Genomic DNA, 21,424 nt, shown 5'->3' with positions numbered 1-21,424 from the left:
CCAGAGTCCTGCGCCAGTTGACATAGTCCAGCGTCTCGTATCCCAGAGTCCTGCGCCAGTTGGACGTAGTCTAGCGTCGCATATCCCAGAGTCGTTCGCCAGTTGGACGTAGTCCAGCGTTGCATACCCAGAATCAGGCGCCAGTTGGACATAGTCCAGCGTTGCATATCCCAGAGTCGTTTGCCAGTTGGACATAGTCCAGCGTTGCATATCCCAGAGTCGTTTGCCAGTTGGACATAGTCCAGCGTTGCGTATCCCAGAGTCGTGCACCAGTTGGACGTAGTCCAGCGTCGCGTATCCCAGAGTTATGCGCCAGTTGGACGTAGTCCAGCGTCGCGTAACCAGAGTCGTGCGCCAGTTGGACGTAGTCCTGCGTCGCGTACCCAGAATAGTGTGCCAGTTGGACATAGTCCAGCGTCGCGTACCCAGAGTCGTGCACCAGTTGGACGTAGTCCAGCATTGCGTACCCAGAGTCGTCCGCCAGTTGGACATGTTTCATCCTTGTTTTCCGTTGCAGTTCTGGTGTGGAGCTGGTTAATGCTGCAGCTCTACTGTTCTTGCTCCTGTTAAACCTGCTGGTGGTGAGACATCAGGAGAGACTGAGGAGGAGTGAGATGGTCCAGCGCCTCAGAGGCATCATCACACAGCTCAGCGGTGAGTCATGGCTGCAAATAAGGCACACTTATTACACATCAGCTGGGACAGATGGGAAGCAGATCTACTTTTTGCTGGGTCTTCTCCAACATCCTCCTACCAACATGGAGAGAAAAGCTTTGATCACACGTTTGTGCTTTTATTTCTTAGTTGTGGGCATTTTTGCTGCTGTAGTGTCATGAATTTTTGTCAAGCTACAGGGTTGTCCTATTCAGTTGGTTTTCTACACTTGGAGCATCCCCAAATTCAGTTCAAATGGACCTGCTGCTGTCCGTCTTTTTTTTTTTCATCATGAATCCTATCAGTGAAACGTGACCTATGTCCTGACATGTTGGACCTTTTTCATGTTGGTTCCCTGTCCTGTCCTATGTTCCATCACAGATTACCTGTCAGGATATGTTGGGGAAGTGCGCTGGGCTCCATCCCTGTACCCTGACCTGTACACCCCCTCATCCCCATCATGGTCCCTTCACTGGACCTACCGGGATTCCCAGCTGGTTAACTTGCCTGTCAGTCTGCTGGTTGAGGGAGACATCATTGCTCTGAGACCTGGACAGGAGGCGTTTGCTTCACTCAGAGGAATCAAGGTGACCATCATGTGAATTCATGCGTTGGAATCGTGTGAGTTTGGGCTGTTAGGACAGAAAGACAGTAATTTATTACAACACCAACATAAGCTCAGTGAGACTGGGAGTTTTTCCTTTTTAGCTTCTTGTTCTTGTAGCCAATTCATCCCTGCTTGTATATGATTTTAGCTACCAGAGGATTGCACCAGAGGGTGCATTAGAGAACTCGGAGCAGATAGAAATGCTGAATGGGTAGGATGGGAACAAGATGACAAACATGGAGATTGAGGTCAGTTGTGAGGTCACGATTGGCTTATTTAGAAAAAACAAAAGAAAAATTCCAGAAGAGGTATCAGATTATATTGAAAATCCTGAACCAAGATCACAGTCTCCATCCTCTACACGGCTGTCCACCCTGTGATTAATCTACACTGCCCCCTACTGGTTGTCCTCATGTTGCTGCTGATGAATATATGTTGTTACTTTATATTATTTATTCTTGACACAAAAAAGCAGTGAAATGATCCAAATGTAAGAATGACAAGGAGCAAAATGGAGTTAAATCCTATTTAAATTTTCCATTTTTGAAATGACAATTTATTTAAAACACATTCCAAAACAAAAAATGTCAAAACATACAAAGTTAAAATACCATCAAGCAAATATATTCTCTCACAGACACCTTTTATGTGAATCCTTCTTCATCTTCATCTTCATCTTCCTGCCGCTTGTCCAGGGTTGGGTAGCGGGGGCAGCAGCCTAAGCAGGGAAGCCCAGACTTCCCTCTCCCCAGCCACATTTGCCAACTCTGCGGGGGGATCCCGAGGCATTCCCAGGCCAGCTGAGAGATATAATCCCTCCAGCGTGTCCTGGGTCTTCCCCGGGGTCTCCTCCCAGAGGGACGTGCCTGGAACACCTCACCAGGGAGGTCCAGGAGGCATCCTGACCAGCAGCGGCTCTACTCTGATCTCCTCCCGGATGACCGAGCTCATCACCCTATCTCTAAGGGAGAGCCCGGCCACCCTGCGGAGGAAACTCATTTCAGCCGCCTGTATATGAGATCTGGTTCTTTCGGTCACGACCCACAGCTCATGACCATAGGTGAGGGTAGGAACGTAGATCGACTGGTAAATCGAGAGCTTCACCTTCTGGCACAGCTCCTTCTTCACCACGACAGACCGGCGCAGAGTCCGCATTACTGCAGATGCCGCACCGATCCGTCTGTCGATCTCGCGCTCCATCCTTCCCTCACTCGTGAACAAGACCCCGAGATATTTAAACTCCTCCACTTGAGGCAGGACCTGACTCCCGACCCGGAGAGGGCAATCCACCCTATTCGGCTGAGGACCATGGTCTCAGATTTGGAGGTGCTGATTCTCATCCCGGCCGCTTCACACTCGGCCGCGAATCGCTCAAGTGAGAGCTGGAGATCACGACCAGATGAAGCCAACAGGACCACGTCATCTGCAAAAAGCAGGGACCCAATCCTGAGGCCACCAAGCCGGATCCCCTCAACACCTCGGCTGCGCCTAGAAATTCTGTCCATATAAGTTATGAACAGAATCGGTGATAAAGGGCAGCCTTGGCGGAGTTCAACCCTCACCGGAAACGAATCCGACTTACTACCGGTAATGCAGACCAAGCTCTGACACCTGTCCTACAGGGATTGGACAGCTCGTACAAGGGGGTCCGGTACCCCATACTCCCGGAGTACCCCCCACAGGAGCCCCTGGGGGACACAGTCGAATGCCTTCTCCAGGTCCACAAAGCACATGTAGACTGGTTGGGCAAACTCCCATGCCCCCTCCAGGACCCCAAAGAGGGTATAGAGCTGGTCCACTGTTGCGCGACCAGGACGAAAACCACACTGCCCCTCCTCAATCCGAGATTTGACTATCCGGCAGACCCTCCTCTCCAGGACCCCTGAATAGACCTTACCAGGGAGGCTGAGGAGTGTGATTCCCCTGTAATTGGAACACACCCTCCGGTCCCCCTTCTTAAAAAGGGGGACCACCACCCCAGTCTGCCAATCCAGCGGTACTGCTCCCAATGTCCACACGATGCTGCAGAGGCGTGTCAGCCAGGACAGCCCCACAGCATCCAGAGCCTTAAGGAACTCCGGGCGGATCTCATCCACCCCCGGGGCCTTGCCGCCAAGGAGCTTTTTGACCACCTCAGCGACTTCAGCCCCAGAGATAGGAGAGTCCACCCCTGAGTCCCCCAGCTCTGCTTCCTCATCGGAAGACGTGTTGGTAGGATTGAGGAGGTCTTCGAAGTATTCCCTTCACCGACCCACAACGTCCCGAGTTGAGGTCAGCAGCTCCCCATCTCCACTGTACACAGTATTGATGGAGCACTGCTTCCCCCTCCTGAGCCGCCGGATGGTGGACCAGAATCACCTCGAAGCCGTCCGGAAGTCTTTCTCCAAGGCCTCCTCCCATGCCCGAGTTTTTGCCTCGGCGACAGCCGAAGCCGCATGCCGCTTAGCCTGTCGGTACCCATCAGCTGCCTCCAGAGTCCCACAGGCCAAGAAGGCCCGATAGGACTCCTTCTTCAGCTTGACGGCATCCCTCACTTCTGGTGTCTACCAACGAGTCCTGGGATTACCGCCACGACAGGCACCAACGACCTTACAGCCACAGCTCCGGCTGGCCGCCTCAGCGATAGAGGCACGGACCACAGCCCATTCGGACTCAATGTCCCCCGCCTCACTCGGGACATGGTTGAAGCTCTGCTGAAGGTGGGAGTTGAAGCTCGCTCTGACGGGGGACTCAGCCAGACGTTCCCAGCAGACCCTCACAACACGTTCTGACCGGCTTCCTCCCCCACCATCTGAGCCAACTCACCACCAGGTGGTGATCAGTTGACAGCTCCGCCCCCCTCTTCACCCGAGTGTCCAAGACATGTGGCCACAGGTCCGATGATACGACTACAAAATCGATCATCGAACTGCGGCCCAGGGAATCCTGATGCCAGGTGTACATATGGACACTCTTATGTTGGAACATGGTGTTCGTTATGGACAATCCATGACGAGCACAGAAGTCCAATAACAAAACACCATTTGGGTTCAGAGGGGGGGGACCATGCCTCCCAATCACTCCCCTCCAGGTCTCACTGTCATTGCCCACGTGAGCATTGAAGTCCCCCAGTAGAACAATGGAGTCCCCAGAAGGAGCACCCTCCAGCACTCCCTCCAAGGACTCCAGAAAGGGTGGGTACTCTGAACTGCTGTTCGGTGCATAAGCACAGACAACAGTCAGGACCCGTCCCCCCACCCGAAGGCGGAGGGAAACTACCCTTTCATCCACCGGGGTAAACCCCAACGTGCAGGCACCAAGCTGGGGGCTGATGAGAATGCCCACACCTGCTCGGCGCCTCTCACCATGAGCAACTCCAGAGTGGAAGAAAGTCCAGCCCCTCTCGAGGGTTCTGGTTCCAGAGCCCAAGCCATGCGTCGAGGTGAGTCCAACTATATCTAGTCGGAACCGCTCAACCTCGCGCACAAGCTCAGGCTCCTTCCCCACCAGAGAGGTGACGTTCCACGTCCCTAGAGCCAGCTTCTGCAGCCGGGGATCGGACCGCCAGGGTCCCCGCCCCTTGCTGCCGCCCAGCTCACACTGCACCCGACCCCTACGGCTCCTCCCGCAGATGGTGAGCCCACGGGAGGTGGGGCCCATGTAACTTTTTCAGGCTGAGCCCGACCAGGCCCCATGGGCAAAGGCCCGGCCACCAGATGCTCGCTCTCGTACCCCACCTCCAGGCCTTGCTCCAGAGGGGGGTCCCGGTAACCCGCGTCCAGGCAAGGAAACATTTCTGCCCGGGTTTGTGTTCATCATAGGGGTCGATGAGCCGTGCTTGGTCTGGTCCCTCCTCTAGACACCTGTTTGCCATGGGTGACCCTACCAGGGGCATAAAGCCCCAGACAACATAGCTGCTAGGATCTTCGGGACATTCCAAAACAAAAAATGTCAAAACATACAAAGTTAAAATACCATCAAGCAAATATATTCTCTCACAGACACCTTTTATGTGAATCCATTACAATAAAACAGAAAACCAAATTTAGATTTGACAGACTTGAACATCTTTTTTAAAGGATAATTTGATTTTCTCTACTTTAATATTTTTGTCCAGACTATTCCATTATTTCTACAGATATGCACATATGACACTCAAAACAAACTTTGAATACATGTAGCAGCCATGTTAAGCGTGAACAAACTGAGGCTACAAATAACACACACTCACCAAAAACTGGACAATAGAAGATGGAAAAATGTGGCTGGTCTGAGTATTGATCTTATTTCATTCCATTCTAGATTGCGCTGTCTGATGGCAGCAAATTGTAGTAGCTCTGACTTGCTGTCTTAATTTTTTTTTTTTAAAGTACAAACTCTTCTCACAGAGATTTTAGCTCAAATTGGCTTTTTTTTTTCTGAGGAATTCATGCCAGTTCAGAGGGTGTGCTTCAAAGGAGATTTTTCTGCATATTTTTGACTCTCAAGACTTGTTATGATGAGTCTCCATGGCAACGAAAGACTTAACCTCTCCCAAATCAGGATTATCGGCGAAACAACACATCATATCCTGATGGAGTTGAAAAGAAAGAGAAGAGGATGCAGAGTGGGATTCAGACAGCGGAGAAAGCGATGGAGATTTAAACCACTTCTCCTGACCGTCGTCATGGATAATGTGAGATCGCTAGCTAACAAAACGGAAGAGCTGGAGATGCTAACAAGGTCTCAGAAAGAATACAGAGAGTGCAGTATTATGTGCTTCACCGAGACATGGCTGCATGAACACATCCCTGACTGTAATGTGTCTGTACCGGGCTTTAAAACGGTCCGTGCAGACCGCAGTAGACAACACAGCGGAAAGCTAAAGGGTGGTGGAATTGCAGTGCTGGTTAACCAGCGTTGGTGTCATCCTGGACATGTTACTGTCAAGGAGAAGATATGCACAAGGGACATGGAACTGTTAGCTGTGAGCTTCCGTCCATATTATTTACCCAGAGTTTACCTGTGTTATTCTGGTAGCGGTTTATATAAAACCTGGTACCGCACCAGACACAGCCTGTGACGTCATCAGCTTCGTCGTTGCTCGGCTACAAACACAGCATCCAAACTCATTCATGGCGATCTCCGGAGACTTCAACAACGTCTCCCTCTCTGCAACTCTACCAACATTCCAGCAGTTTGTCAGCTGCTCCACCAGAGAAAATAAGATCTTGGACTTATTTTATGCAAATATGAATGATGGATCCAGTTGTTCTGCCCTGCCTCCTTTAGGAAGATCTGACCATAATCTGGTTCTTCTCACCTCCACCTACAAGCCCATCGTTCAGCAGCAACCAGTCATCACAAAGACTATCAAAATCTGGTCTGCTGAAGCTGAAGATGCTCTTAGAGGAGGCTTTGAGGCTACAGACTGGAACGTCCTCTGTGAACCTCATGGAGACGACATCAACGCCATGACTGAGTGTGTGACAGATTACATAAACTTCTGTGTGGACAGCATCGTCCCAACAAGAACAGTGAGGTGCTTCCCCAATAACAAACCCTGGATCACCAGTGACCTGAAAAAGCTGCTGAACATCAAAAAGAAAGCCTTCAGGGATGGAGACAGGGAGTTATTGAGGGCAACACAAAAACAACTTAAAACACAAACTAAGAAGTGAAAGGAGGACTACAGGAAGAAGTTAGAAAGTCAGCTCCAGCAGAATAACCTGAGGGATGTGTGGTCTGGAATGAAGAAGATCACCGGCTTCAAGTTAAAGGGGGACCAGCCTGATGGAGGTCTGGACAGAGCTAATGAGCTGAACATATTCTTCAACAGGTTCAGTTCACCCCCTACCTCCAGCCCAACAGACCACACACCCTCCATAAGCCCACTGCTTTCCTGTCACGCCTCCAATCTGTCACCCTGCAGCTCAGTCATGGACCAGAACACAGCTTCATCTCCCTCCACATCAGGACATCCTGAGACCTCCACCTTGTTTGTCTCCTGCAATCAGGTTAAGAAGCAACTTGAGAAACTGAACCAGAACAAGGCTGCAGGTCCAAATGGTGTCAGTCCCAGAGTTCTCAAGACCTGCTCAGAACAACTATGTCCGATTCTCCAGCACCTTTTCAACACCAGTCTGAGACAAAATAGAGTCCCAGTGCTGTGGAAAACCTCCTGCCTTGTTCCAGTGCCTAAAAAAACACAACCAGCTGAACCAAGTGACTACAGACCAGTTGCCCTGACATCTCACATCATGAAAGTCCTGGAGAGACTCTTACTGGCTCACCTCAACAAGCAAGTAAACACCTTTCAGGACCCATTCCAGTTTGCATATCATAATGGACTTGGGGTTGAAGATGCCATCATATACCTGCTCCAGAGAGCACACTCTCATCTGGACCATTCAGGCAGCACTCTGAGGGTCATGTTCTTTCATTTCTCAGTGCTTTTAATACCATTCAGCCTGCTTTGTTATGTGAGAAGCTCCATAAATTCCAGGTGGATTCCTCCACAACCACCTGGATCCATGACTACCTCACAAACAGACCCCAGTTTGTGAGACTGAAAGGTTGTGTGTCTGAGATGGAGGTCAGCAGCACTGGTGCACCACAAGGAACTGTACTCTGGCCATTCCTCTTCACTCTGTACACCTCAGACTTCCAGTCCAACTCTGAGTCCTGTCATCTGCAGAAATACTCTGATGACTCTGCAGTTGTGGGGTGTATCAGGGATGGACAAGAAGCAGAGTACAGAGAACTGGTCAGTCAGTTTGTTAAATGGTGCGGTGACAATCATCTCATATTAAATAGCAGCAAAACAAAAGAGGTGATTGTTGACTTCAGGAGGAAGAAGAATAAACAAAGCACTGTTTCCATCCTGGGAGAGGAGGTGGAGGTGGTGGAGGAATACAAGTATCTTGGAGTTCAGCTGGACAACAAACTGGACTGGAAATGCAACACTGACTACATCTACAAGAAAGGTCAGAGCAGACTGTACTTCTTAAGGAAGCTGAGATGGTTTAAAGTCTGCACCAAGATGTTGCATATCTTCTATAAGTCTGTTGTGGAGAGTGCAGTCAGCTTTGCAGCATCTGCTGGGGTAGTAGCATCAGAACCAGAGACTTGAAGAGAATCAACAAACTGATCCAGAAAGCTGCTTCTGTGCTTGAAGTAACTCTGGAGCCGCTGGAGCTGATTGTCCAAAGAAGAATGCTGCACAAGCTGATGAAGATGATGGAGGATTCTTCACACCCTCTCCACAACACAGTGATGAAACAACAAAGTGTGTTCAGTGAGAGGCTTCTTCAGGTCCCATGTAAGACTGAAAGATACAGAAGATCATTCCTGCCAGCAGCCATCAGCCTCCGGAACAAGACCTCCTCCAGTTATTATTATTATATACTGCAATATTTCCCTTTGGGGATTAATAAAGTATTTTTCATTCATTTCATTTCATATTAAGCAGGTTACTAAAACAGCCTTCTTTCATTTACGTAATATAGCCAAAATTAGGGACATTCTGTCTCAGAGTGATGCAGAAAAACTGGTTCAGGCTTTTGTTACTTCGAGACTAGATTACTGTAACTCTCTATTACTGGGCTGTCCTAAATATGCCCTGAAAAGCCTTCAGCTGATCCAGAATTCTGCAGCCAGAGTCCTGACCAGAACCAGCATGAGAGATCATATTTCTCCAGTTTTAGCCTCTCTTCATTGGCTGCCTGTTGAATCTAGAATAGAATTTAAAATCCTTCTCCTTACATATAAAGCCCTCCACAACCAGGCACCACTATATATCAAAGACCTCATAGTTCTTTATATACCAAGCAGAGTACTTCGTTCGCAGACTGCAGGCTTACTTGTGGTTCCTAGAGTCTCAAAGAGCCGAGCAGGAGGCAGAGCCTTTGGTTATCAGGCCCCTCTCTTATGGAATAAGCTCCCAGTTAGTGTTAGGGAAGCAGACACCCTCCCCACCTTTAAGACTAGGCTGAAGACTTATCTTTTTGATAAGTCCTATAGCTAGGGATGGTTAGCATCCCTTAGTTATGCTGCTATAGGTTTAGACTGCCGAGGGACATTTCCTGATACACTGAGCTTCTTTCTCTCTCTCTTTTATTCCCCCCCACCCCCACCCCCCCAATAACAGTGTTGCATCATTTACATGTATGTCTCCTGTCTCAGCACAGGACAGAACAGGAGATTCTCATGGTGATGAGGAGGAACGGGAGATTCTCATCATGATGAGGTGGAACGGGAGATTCTCATGGTGATGAGGAGGAACGGGAGATTCTCATGATGATGTGGTGGAACGGGAGATTCTCATAGTGATGAGGAGGAACGGGAGATTCTCATGGTGATGAGGAGGAACGGGAGATTCTCATAGTGATGAGGAGGAACGGGAGATTCTCATGGTGATGAGGAGGAACGGGAGATTCTCATCATGATGAGGAGGAACGGGAGATTCTCATGATGATGAGGAGGAACGGGAGATTCTCATCATGATGAGGAGGAACGGGAGATTCTCATGGTGATGTGGAGGAACGGGAGATTCTCATAGTGATGAGGTGGAACGGGAGATTCTCATCATGATGAGGTGGAACGGGAGATTCTCATAGTGATGTGGAGGAACGGGAGATTCTCATAGTGATGAGGTGGAACGGGAGATTCTCATAGTGATGAGGAGGAACGGGAGATTCTCATAGTGATGAGGAGGAACGGGAGATTCTCATCATGATGAGGTGGAACGGGAGATTCTCATAGTGATGAGGAGGAACGGGAGATTCTCATCATGATGAGGTGGAACGGGAGATTCTCATCATGATGAGGTGGAACGGGAGATTCTCATAGTGATGAGGTGGAACGGGAGATTCTCATCATGATGAGGTGGAACGGGAGATTCTCATCATGATGAGGTGGAACGGGAGATTCTGATGGTGATGTGGAGGAACGGGAGATTCTCATAGTGATGAGGAGGAACGGGAGATTCTCATCATGATGAGGTGGAACGGGAGATTCTCATCATGATGAGGTGGAACGGGAGATTCTCATAGTGATGAGGAGGAACGGGAGATTCTCATAGTGATGAGGAGGAACGGGAGATTCTCATCATGATGTGGTGGAACGGGAGATTCTCATCATGATGAGGTGGAACGGGAGATTCTCATAGTGATGAGGAGGAACGGGAGATTCTCATCATGATGTGGTGGAACGGGAGATTCTCATCATGATGAGGTGGAACGGGAGATTCTCATAGTGATGAGGAGGAACGGGAGATTCTCATAGTGATGAGGAGGAACGGGAGATTCTCATGGTGATGAGGAGGAACGGGAGATTCTCATCATGATGAGGTGGAACGGGAGATTCTCATCATGATGAGGTGGAACGGGAGATTCTCATAGTGATGAGGAGGAACGGGAGATTCTCATCATGATGAGGTGGAACGGGAGATTCTCATCATGATGAGGTGGAACGGGAGATTCTCATAGTGATGAGGAGGAACGGGAGATTCTCATCATGATGAGGTGGAACGGGAGATTCTCATCATGATGAGGTGGAACGGGAGATTCTCATCATGATGAGGTGGAACGGGAGATTCTCATAGTGATGAGGAGGAACGGGAGATTCTCATCATGATGAGGTGGAACGGGAGATTCTCATCATGATGAGGTGGAACGGGAGATTCTCATAGTGATGAGGAGGAACGGGAGATTCTCATGGTGATGTCGTGAGAAGCTGCTGGAGAAGCTACATGGTAGCTTTTGTGACCATGCAGGTTAGGCATGCAGCTGTGTTTCCTTGCTGACCACTTCTGACCTCTGCTTTACTAGTGCTGGCTGATCAGTGGTGTGGCATGGTGGGTTCACGAGTGGCTTCAGCAGGAATTTTGCTTGTGGTGGTAGATATGCAGCCTTTGAGGAGTGAGAAGAGCAGTTGTTGTTGTGGTGTAATCCAGAGCAGAACATTAACATGGACAAAAATACAACCTTTTTTGTCTTCTCAGGATGACGAGCACATCGTGTTGGAACCAGGAGATTTATTCCCTCCCTTCTCTCCACCTCCTTCACCACGAGCCACGGAGAGAAGAGGACCTCAGACCCCCCAGCAACACCGCCTGTTCAGGGTGACCCGGACCCCTGTTCTGGACCCTGTCAGGTAAAGAGTTGCAGTCATGCCTTGTCTGTGAGGGACAATTATGATAAAAAAAAAAAATCATGATTATATTAATCAACATTGTAATCGCGATTATTAATCACAATCATTTCCTGTGTCTGAAAAAAACGTGTATTTTATTTATTTTATATATTTATTTATTACACTAATTATTAACAATCGACCTGGCAACAATTTTATATATATATATATATATATATATATATATATATATATATATATATATATATATATATATATATATATATATATATATATATATGTATGTATATATATATATATATATATATATATATATATATATGAATATGTATAGACATTTACATATATATATATATATATATATATGTATATACACATACATTTACATATATTTATATATATATATATATATATATATATATATATATATATATATATATATATATATATATATATATATATGTATATACACATACATTTACATATATATATATATATATATATATATATAGATGTTTATACACATGTTCTTTTGTGTGTCTTCCGCTTGTGAATAATGGTACACATAGCTTTTTGCTGATGGTTTTCTATGCCATTCCAACCTTGTGCAGGTCTGCAGTCTTGTCCATGAAATCTTTTGACATTTCTGTGGTCCTGCCCTTGGTGCTATAGAAGTTGGACTTTAACAAACTGTTCCTTGAGTTGGTGCTTTGTATACATGAGCAGTTAAGATCAGGAGTGTTGGTAAATGGTTGTCTGAGCACAGCTGTGTGTCACATGGCCACCAGCCAGTCTGTGGGAGCCAGAATTGTGAGTGATCTGTTGGGGATCAAATACTCATTTCGCTTCATAAAATGTACAACAATTTATAACTTTTATATCGTTTTGTTTTTTCGTTTTTGACTGATATTTTGTCTTTACCCATATTCAGTAAACCACCATAAAAATTAGAGCCTTTTGTTTTTTGTTGAAGTGGGCAAATTTACAAATTCAGCAGGGGATCAAATACTATATTTCCCCCACTGTATATACTGAAATGGTACGTTTAGACATATACAAAAACCCGCAATTTATATGCAATTAATCAAGAGTTAACTCAGGACATTATCTGATTCATCTCTGTTAAAATTTTAAGCGACTGACGACAAATTAAATCAGATTGTTTCCATTAAGTTGTAGTATGCCATGACTTGCCATCTTTTGTTATGTTGGCAAATGATACATAAAATTAGTTTACAAGTGGGTTTTTTTTTAAATTGCATGTTTTTTTCCTGCTTGAAATTAAGCACATCAGTCAATCTTTTTTTTTAAGGTGTATCTGTTGCTTACAACTCACCTATTGCGAGATCGAGCTTATGGTCAAAGCATTTCTAAAGAGAGACTGCCTCGATGACATTAGCGTCACTATCTGTTATAATGCAGACAAGTCTCTCTTCTTGCAGGCTCCAGTAGCCGGTGCCTCCTGCAGTCCCTCAGCTATCGTATCTTCTGTGTGGTCTTGTGAAAGTGAATTGTCAAGGATTGGTATGGTTGCATAGTTCTGCTTGACCAGAGGTCAGTCACCGTTGCAAAGAACTTGAGAATTGAGCGCTCCCTTTCTATTCCCTCCTGACATTTTTCATACACCACAGACAACGCCACTTTGTAAAAATAATTGCATGAGAGGATCTCATATTTCTTCTCCAGCATTTTGACCATTTTTCCGATTCCTTCGTTGCTCACTGTATTGATTGAACATGTCTTTGGCCAAATAAAAAGATGTTGCATCTGTTATTTCTGCGTGTCTTTGGGAGAACGATGGACAGAGTGTTGCTCAGTTAAGAGTTGCTGTCACGGTTGTCTGGGTTACTGCTGGATATGGACTGAGATTTGGTAAAGTTACCTTACCTTTGGCCTTCATGCATTCCTCATATATATGTTATATTTCTCGGGTGGTGGAACAAGGTAGTTGTGTAACTCTGCAGGGCAGACACTAGTCTGTTACACTCTTTGCATATCACTTGTTCCTGTTCAATGTCACTTGTTCTGAATCTGAAACAAGTCCAGACAATGCATGTCAACCCATTTCAAGGCACAAGCTCCTCACCTCAATGCCATCGTCTGAAGTTGTATTTTCCATTCGTGAATGACTTGCTCCCATCAATCTAACTCGCTGTCGACTGTAAAAGGTGTTTGGTGCTTGGTATTTAGGCAGCCTAATGAAACCTTGACCATGCGTTCACGCTCTGGTGGCGGGCAGACCCCTGCTTGAGAACCTGTGTGATCAGTGACACATGCAGCAGAGCTCGCATTATAAATGTATTGTTGACGATCAAGTTTGATTGTGGCCACCTAAATCATGATCACAATCAAAATTCAATTAATTGTGCAGCCGTAGTTCACATTACTACCTAGAATACTATAAACAGATATGTCATAAGTAGCATGACCTGACCATTTTTTAAAGCAGCCAACTGCTTATTCTAACAATCTGCAAAAAAACAGTTAGCTTCTCATTCAGAGCAGGATATTTACAGGCCTTTAGTAGAAAAATCCAGAATGCCTCTCTGGTTTGCGGTTAAAAGGTCAGGTTATGCTACTTATTACAATGCCAGTGTAATGGATAACCCAAAGTGCAACCTCAGTCAGGTGTAAATGTTTTAACAGAAAAGGATTTATTGAAGGTTGGAGATTGAGTGAGAGCTTGGTGCTGTCGGGTGGTGGGGGGCAGAACTGCATTCAAGGCAACGTTGCCCTAGAATCTGTGAAAACTTCAATCAGCAGGGTGTAAGTCCAACATCCAACAGCTCAGTCAAGGAGAAAGGCAATGGTCACACACAGAGCGGCAGAGATCCAACTACTGATTCGAGAAGGGCCAGAATCTGTGAGGCAGGGATAATCCAGGGACTTGGTCGATGACTAGAGAACAGGATCATAGAAAAGATGTTGGATAACAAAAGAAGAGCTGTCCTGACCATCTGGCAGCTAAAACTGAAACAGCAGAGGGTTTAAGTCGAGCAGGTGCAGATGATGATCGGGGAGCTCAGGTGGAGCAGATGAGCATAATGAGGTGGTGACACTCCCAGCAGAGAGTCGACCATGACTAAACAAAGTTTGTTGTTTTTAAAAGGAGAGTGCCTTGGAGACTACTATCTAGTCTGCCCCATCCAAACAGTTCCTCGCACAAGAACAAATTATTCCAGAAAGCGCTCCTACACACATTATTCCTTCAATCAATCAATCAATAACCAGGGAGGTCCAGGAGGCATCCTGACCAGATGCCCGAGCCACCTCAACTGGTTCCTCTTGATGCAGAGGAGCAGCGGCTCTACTCTGATCTCCTCCCGGATGACCGAGCTCCTCACCCTATCTCTAAGGGAGAGCCCGGCCACCCTGTGGAGGAAACTCATTTCAGCTGCCTGTATACCAGATCTCCTTCTTTCGGTCACGACCCACAGCTCATGACCATGAAGCTCTGCTGAAGGTGGGAGTTGAAGCTCTGACGGGGGACTCAGCCAGACGTTCCCAGCAGACCCTCACAACACATTTGGGCCTGCCAGATCTGACTGGCTTCCTCCCCCACCATCTGAGCCAACTCACCACCAGGTGGTGATCAGTTGAAGCTCCGCCCCCCTCTTCAAGAGTGTCCAAGGCATGTGGCCGCAGGTCCGACGATACGACTACAAAATCGATCATCGAACTGAAGCCCAGTTAACCCTTACTAAATCCAGACTGTCCTGATGCCGCGTGTACATATGGACACTTATATTCAAACATTTTCACTGAAGTTTATAATTATAGTTATTAAATTTTTTTGTGGAACCAATAAGAGGGATTATGTCGTTATAATAAGATCAACACCTTTCTTTTCATTATTTTTTATTATTCATTCCCACCAGGAACAGCTTGGACTCATCTCTGTCCCGTCCAATCACAGTGTTGGATAATGAGAGGTTTACTGTCCAGTCCATCATCACAAAACTCATCTGTCCCATTGTGCTGGTGAGTTGTTCACGGACACTTCCCTGCTTTTTAGTGGATACCTTGTCTGATGAACGTCTCTCCTGTAGGGCGCCTTTCTGTTGGTCAACACGGTCCGCTTTGTTTCTGGTGCCCCCAGCCTGACTCCCGTACCCTACCATTTTATTCAGCTTCAGGTAAAATTATTTCAAATAATAAATACACAGCTAACAGAGATTGGAAAGTGTTCATTTTCCCTTTCTGGATCAGCTAGTCAAAATATTTGTGTAGGATTTGTAGAGAAGTGCTAGTTCCTGATCAGTCGGTGGCATGATCACACTGTCCTAACTTGTCACCCTGACTTAAATTTAAAGTTAATGGGTGTCCTGCCCATCCTGCCCCTGCTCTTCCCGGTGATGTGGGTGCTGGTGAACGCCTTTGGAGAGGCCAGGGTCCTTGCTGAGTTCAGCCGAGCATCTCCAGCTGGCCTGGTGAGAAACACTTTCACACACATGCATGATCTAACTAACATTCATGGAAAAATCTAACGGGAATTAAGTGGTGGAAGAGTGGAACGCTTTGTGAACAACATATTTGCTGCAAGAACAACAATGTCCAAACTAACAGATTTAGGCACACTCCCACCCCCCTCGCCTGTTGCTGGGACAGGGTCCAGGGTCCAGGGTCAGGGACCCTGAGCAAGACTTAGCTATCTAGAAAATTAATGAATTTGGACAATGACAACGTACATTTGGGGATCAACATATGTATTAAACTTTCTGTTATTTACATCACAAATTATTCATCAATTACCAAAGTCAGATTTACAGATACGCACTCGACTGCTTTTAGATTTATGTCATCATACAAACATAAAATAAGGTTGTGCGGGTTGGCACAGGAGCCAGCTACATAAGGACAGTGACAACGAAGCTGGTGAGTGTTTTCGCTTCTAAATTCTCGCCAGACCTAGATGAATGCTAACAGGCTGTCTTGGAGCCCAGTCGTGCTGGGCTTATGTGCCAGAAGATGGTCACTATGAGCAGTAGATTCACCTCGTTTAAAGTCCCAGCTGAGTGCAGAGATGTGATGTGGATGAGTAATCCTGAGATTTGGCCCGTGGATGCGTTACCCTGAGCCACGCAGCAAGGCTGGTGTTGCTGCCTCAAATGAGGCTTCTTTGGTTGGGCAGACGAGTGGTGCACCATGGACAATGAGGCTCCATTAGAGTGAGCTATAAATATAAAAGCTCCGGGGCAGGGTGCTGAAGATGGTGGTTGTAGACAGGAACAGTGTGATGCGCTGTGCTCACAAGAGTTTTCTAACTTAACAGGATCCCCGGGGGATTGAACTTACTGTACGCTAACTTTCATTAGGTTGGGGGAGTCCTCCTGATGATGGCCCATTTCTGGTAGAGAAGCTATTCTCTGCAACAAAGAACAATGTTATTGAACTTTAAAGTGGAACTATTCTGTGCATTTCAGGCTAATTTATTTTTATTTCTGAGACCAGAAGGGCTGGGATTGATGGAGTTATTGTCACAAATGGCTTTATTTACTTCAGACCGACCCTCTCCGTAGGCTGTCAGATCAGCCTGCGGGCAAAACGAGTGGATTGAGACTCTTCCGCATTAAGCCCCGCCTCCCGCCACTGCACTACATCGGGAGCGCGCACCGCACCTGCTTTCACCGTCATTGTAACGTCTCATAAACAGAAGGATTAGGCTCATATGAACTCAATAAAAAAACAAACTACAATGTCAACACATAGCATCCAGCCCTACATGTTGGAACCTGAATCAGAGCCTGAAAACGAAGTGGAAAACAGCAACCCACAGCAACGAATGCAGCAGGATGTCTCTCTTTGGTAAACTCACCAGCCATCGTTGGAAATAACTTTATCCCACGTTTTCCACGTTTCCTGATGTATTTGTACATGCCCTTGTTAACCAGTAGAAGGTAACCAATCACCCAACCTTATCCCCCGGGACGTCACAAGGATTTCCAAGTAGAAAAAACTCTCTAAAACCACGCGTTTTTCGTTGCCATGGAAACCGAATGGAGAGAGTGCTGGAACTCAAACTCAAACATGCGTTTAGGTGATAAAAAACAGTGTCGTTCACATGTCTGATGAGGATTCAACACTGTAAATGGTAAATGGACTTGTACTTCTATAGCGCTTTTCTAGTCATGCTGACCACTCAAAGCACTTTACACTACTTATCACATTCACCCATTCACACACAGACACACTCATACAACACACTCATACCCCGATAGGCACATCGGGGGGCAGCTTGGGGTTCAGTGTCTTGCCCTAGGACACTTCGGCCTGTTAGGGGAAGCCTGGAATCGATCCCCCAACTTTCCAGTTGAAGGACAACTGATCTTCCTCCTGAGCTACAGCCGCAATACCAGGATTCTGTAGAAAGCTCAGAAAACTCCAAATACCATCATAGCACCCCTTTAAAGGGACTGGTGTCTAGCTATACACTTTGAACAGAATAAAGTGTGTTGTCCTTGAATATGTATGCCCTGTGTCAGTGTCAACAGAAGGATGCAGAATATCTCAACAGACTTGCTTTATCTGTTCTTTTGTACAGGATAAAAACTTTTAAATGTGTTTGTTATCGGTGATATGAATTCAGTAAATCCATATTTGGAGTTATTTTGGAAAATATTTGTGAAGGTAATTGGCTGATATTATCGACTGTTATTCAAACGAGGCAGCAACACGTTGCATCTGGATGCAGCTCTGTTCTCCTGCAGAAGTTGCCCTGATCTGCTGTAATGGTTCTGACATCATTCTGTGTCGAAAGTGATGTTCTTGATGATCTTTTCATTTGCTTAATTGTAGCGTTGTGGCACAGGTTTCTGTTGTTTCCTTCTACCAACACAGCTGATTCTCAAATGGATCCAGCAGCTTCTTATCAACCTAATTAGGAATTTAAGTCAAGTGTGTTGGAGCAGGGAGACAACAGAAACCTGAAGGATACCAGTCCTCGAGGACTGCAGTTTGACACCTGTGGTCTAGGTAGATGTCCAGGTCCAGGGAGAGTTCCAGATCTCCTGCATATTTTGTTTATTAACTGTTTGTTAAAAGAAATTGAGAACTATTAAATATAAAGTAAAAAACCAAGAACAGTGTGGATCTACACAGGTTGTCCAGAGAAAACTCCCACTGGAGAACATCCACGGACCGCCTTCATGTGTGATTCCAGCAGCGCTCTCTGTGCCATGGTCTCCAGAAGTTTCTGCAACATCATGTTTATTTCTGTGCATTTTACTCCAAGATCTTGTAGTGATGATGGAAGAGTCTGACTTTCAGCACATCCCCAACAACATGATGTTTCCTGTTCCCTGTTCCAGAGTCTATGCTTTCTGCTCCTGAGCAAAGTGAAGACTTTTGTTTACAGAGTCAGAATCAGAAAGATTTATTGTCATTGAGCCAGCAAGGCTGGCTCTCAAGTTGCTTCATAACCTGATTGCAGGAGACAAACAAGGTGGAGGTCTCAGGATGTCCTGATGTGGAGGGAGATGAAGCTGTGTTCTGGTCCATGACTGAGCTGCAGGGTGACAGATTGGAGGCGTGACAGGAAAGCAGTGGGCTTATGGAGGGTGTGTGGTCTGTTGGGCTGGAGGTAGGGGGTGAACTGAACCTGGTGAAGAATATGTTCAGCTCATTAGCTCTGTCCAGACCTCCATCAGGCTGGTCCCCCTTTAAGTTGAAGCCGGTGATCTTCATTCCAGACCACACATCCCTCAGGTTATTCTGCTGGAGCTGACTTTCTAACTTCTTCCTGTAGTCCTCCTTGCACTTCTTAGTTTGTGTTTTAAGTTGTTTTTGTGTTGCCCTCAATAACTCCCTGTCTCCATCCCTGAAGGCTTTCTTTTTGATGTTCAGCAGCTTTTTCAGGTCACTGGTGATCCAGGGTTTGTTATTGGGGAAGCACCTCACTGTTCTTGTTGGGACGATGCTGTCCACACAGAAGTTTATGTAATCTGTCACACACTCAGTCATGGCGTTGATGTCGTCTCCATGAGGTTCACAGAGGACGTTCCAGTCTGTAGCCTCAAAGCCTCCTCTAAGAGCATCTTCAGCTTCAGCAGACCAGATTTTGATAGTCTTTGTGATGACTGGTTGCTGCTGAACGATGGGCTTGTAGGTGGAGGTGAGAAGAACCAGATTATGGTCAGATCTTCCTAAAGGAGGCAGGGCAGAACAACTGGATCCATCATTCATATTTGCATAAAATAAGTCCAACATCTTATTTTCTCTGGTGGAGCAGCTGACAAACTGCTGGAATGTTGGTAGAGTTGCAGAGAGGGAGACGTTGTTGAAGTCTCCGGAGATCGTCATCATGAATGAGTTTGGATGCTGTGTTTGTAGCCGAGCAACGACGGAGCTGATGACGTCACAGGCTGTGTCTGGTGCGGTACCAGGTATTATATAAACCGCTACCAGAATAACACAGGTAAACTCTCTGGGTAAATAATATGGACGGAAGCTCACAGCTAATAGTTCCATGTCCCTTGTGCATATCTTCTCCTTGACAGTAACATGTCCAGGATGACACCAACGCTGGTTAACCAGCACTGCAATTCCACCACCCTTTAGCTTTCCGCTGTGTTGTCTACTGCGGTCTGCACGGACCGTTTTAAAGCCCGGTACAGACACATTACAGTCAGGGATGTGTTCATGCAGCCATGTCTCGGTGAAGCACATAATACTGCACTCTCTGTATTCTTTCTGAGACCTTGTTAGCATCTCGAGCTCGTCTGTTTTGTTAGCTAGCAATCTCACATTACCCATGAGGACGGTTGGTAGAAATGGTTTAAATCTCCATCGCTTTTTCCGCTCTCTGAATCCCGCTCTGCAACCTCTTTTCTTCTTTTCAACTCCATCGGGATTTGATGTGTTGTTTCACTGATAGTCCTGATTTGGGAGAGGTTAATCAGTTGATCCCGATTGTAAACAAGTCTTCGTTGCCATGGAGACTCATCATAACAAGACTTGAAAGAGCCAAAAATATGCAGAAAAATCTTCCTTGCAACACACCCTCCGAACCGGTTTGAAATCTTCAGAAAAAATGCCTAATTTGAGGTAATATCTATGTGAGAAGACTTGTACTTTTAAAAAAAATCAAGACAGCAAGTCAGAGCTACTACAAATTGCTGCCAACAGACGGCACAATCTAGAATGAAATCTATAATATGTGGGCCAAAGGACAGGTCAGAGTCAAATATATCTCCCAGGTTTCTCACTGTAGCACTGGAAGCTAAAGTAATGCCATCCAGGTTCATTACAAAACTAGAAAATTTAGCTCTGAGTATTCTGTCCTTGCCATTTCCTTCTGCTAGACAGATAGACAACTCCTCCAATGATAAGTGTTGATCTTTTACAGATGTTTATTGCACCATTGGCCAGAGTAAAACTGCAAACAAGAATAAACCATATTAACATAGTTCACAAAGGCACTTGCGACCTTATTTGTAAAATAAAATGACCCACTCGAGAGCACATAACTTGTTCGTTTTCACTAAATGAACACACACGTACAAGGCTAACATGCTAACGCTAGCGAGCTAACGCGCTAACCGCCACCTTAAATGCTAACGTTACAACCCCACAGAATTAGCGTATTTTTTACAGAGCAGGCGTAATAAAAACCATAGTGATACTTAGTTCTAAGTCTAAGCACTTAAATGAAGGTAGTTTTAATAAACATACAGGCTGTGCTCGCTCAGGACACAGGGGTGCTGGAGTAGGAGTGAGCCTTCGGGCTGGACTTGCATGACAGGAAGTGAACTACGCTTTTTCCTGTTGCCCTTCACAATACGAACTAAACGTTCACCTTTATAAAACACAAGTAACAATTGAATTGACAATAGAAACATCAACTAACTTGAGATGGCTCTTGAGGAGCCAGAACACTCCCCGCTTGACATCAGTAAGATGTCACACACTGCAACCTTGTTGCAGAGCATCAAATAAAAGAAGTACAACGTCTGTAACTGGCCTTAAATACACTCTGCTAGTACCATTTACTTACCACTTTAACTTCAGCTTTCCTAACCCGTCCATCACTACTGGGGTGGGCTTTAGCTATCA

General features: G+C 46.1%; 1 protein-coding gene across 4 annotated transcripts in view; it reads left to right on the top strand.

Annotated features, from left to right (window-relative positions):
• The window catches only part of tmem94 (transmembrane protein 94), a 92,334-nt gene that overhangs the window by 14,645 nt on the left and 56,265 nt on the right, over nucleotides 1-21,424 (top strand). For all 4 annotated transcript variants that reach the window (XM_079261227.1, XM_079261228.1, XM_079261229.1 and 1 more), the window contains 6 exons: nucleotides 518-654; nucleotides 1,036-1,241; nucleotides 11,223-11,374; nucleotides 15,253-15,355; nucleotides 15,424-15,510; nucleotides 15,688-15,804. In XM_079261227.1, coding sequence (XP_079117353.1) covers nucleotides 518-654; nucleotides 1,036-1,241; nucleotides 11,223-11,374; nucleotides 15,253-15,355; nucleotides 15,424-15,510; nucleotides 15,688-15,804 — 802 coding nt within the window. The remainder of the gene's footprint in view (nucleotides 1-517; nucleotides 655-1,035; nucleotides 1,242-11,222; nucleotides 11,375-15,252; nucleotides 15,356-15,423; nucleotides 15,511-15,687; nucleotides 15,805-21,424) is intronic.

Source organism: Telmatherina bonti (assembly GCF_933228915.1).
Source record: "Telmatherina bonti genome assembly, chromosome: 21".
NCBI lineage: Eukaryota > Metazoa > Chordata > Actinopteri > Atheriniformes > Telmatherinidae > Telmatherina > Telmatherina bonti.
Note: the sequence above shows the minus strand (reverse complement) of the source record. Positions and strands in the feature narration are given on the sequence as shown.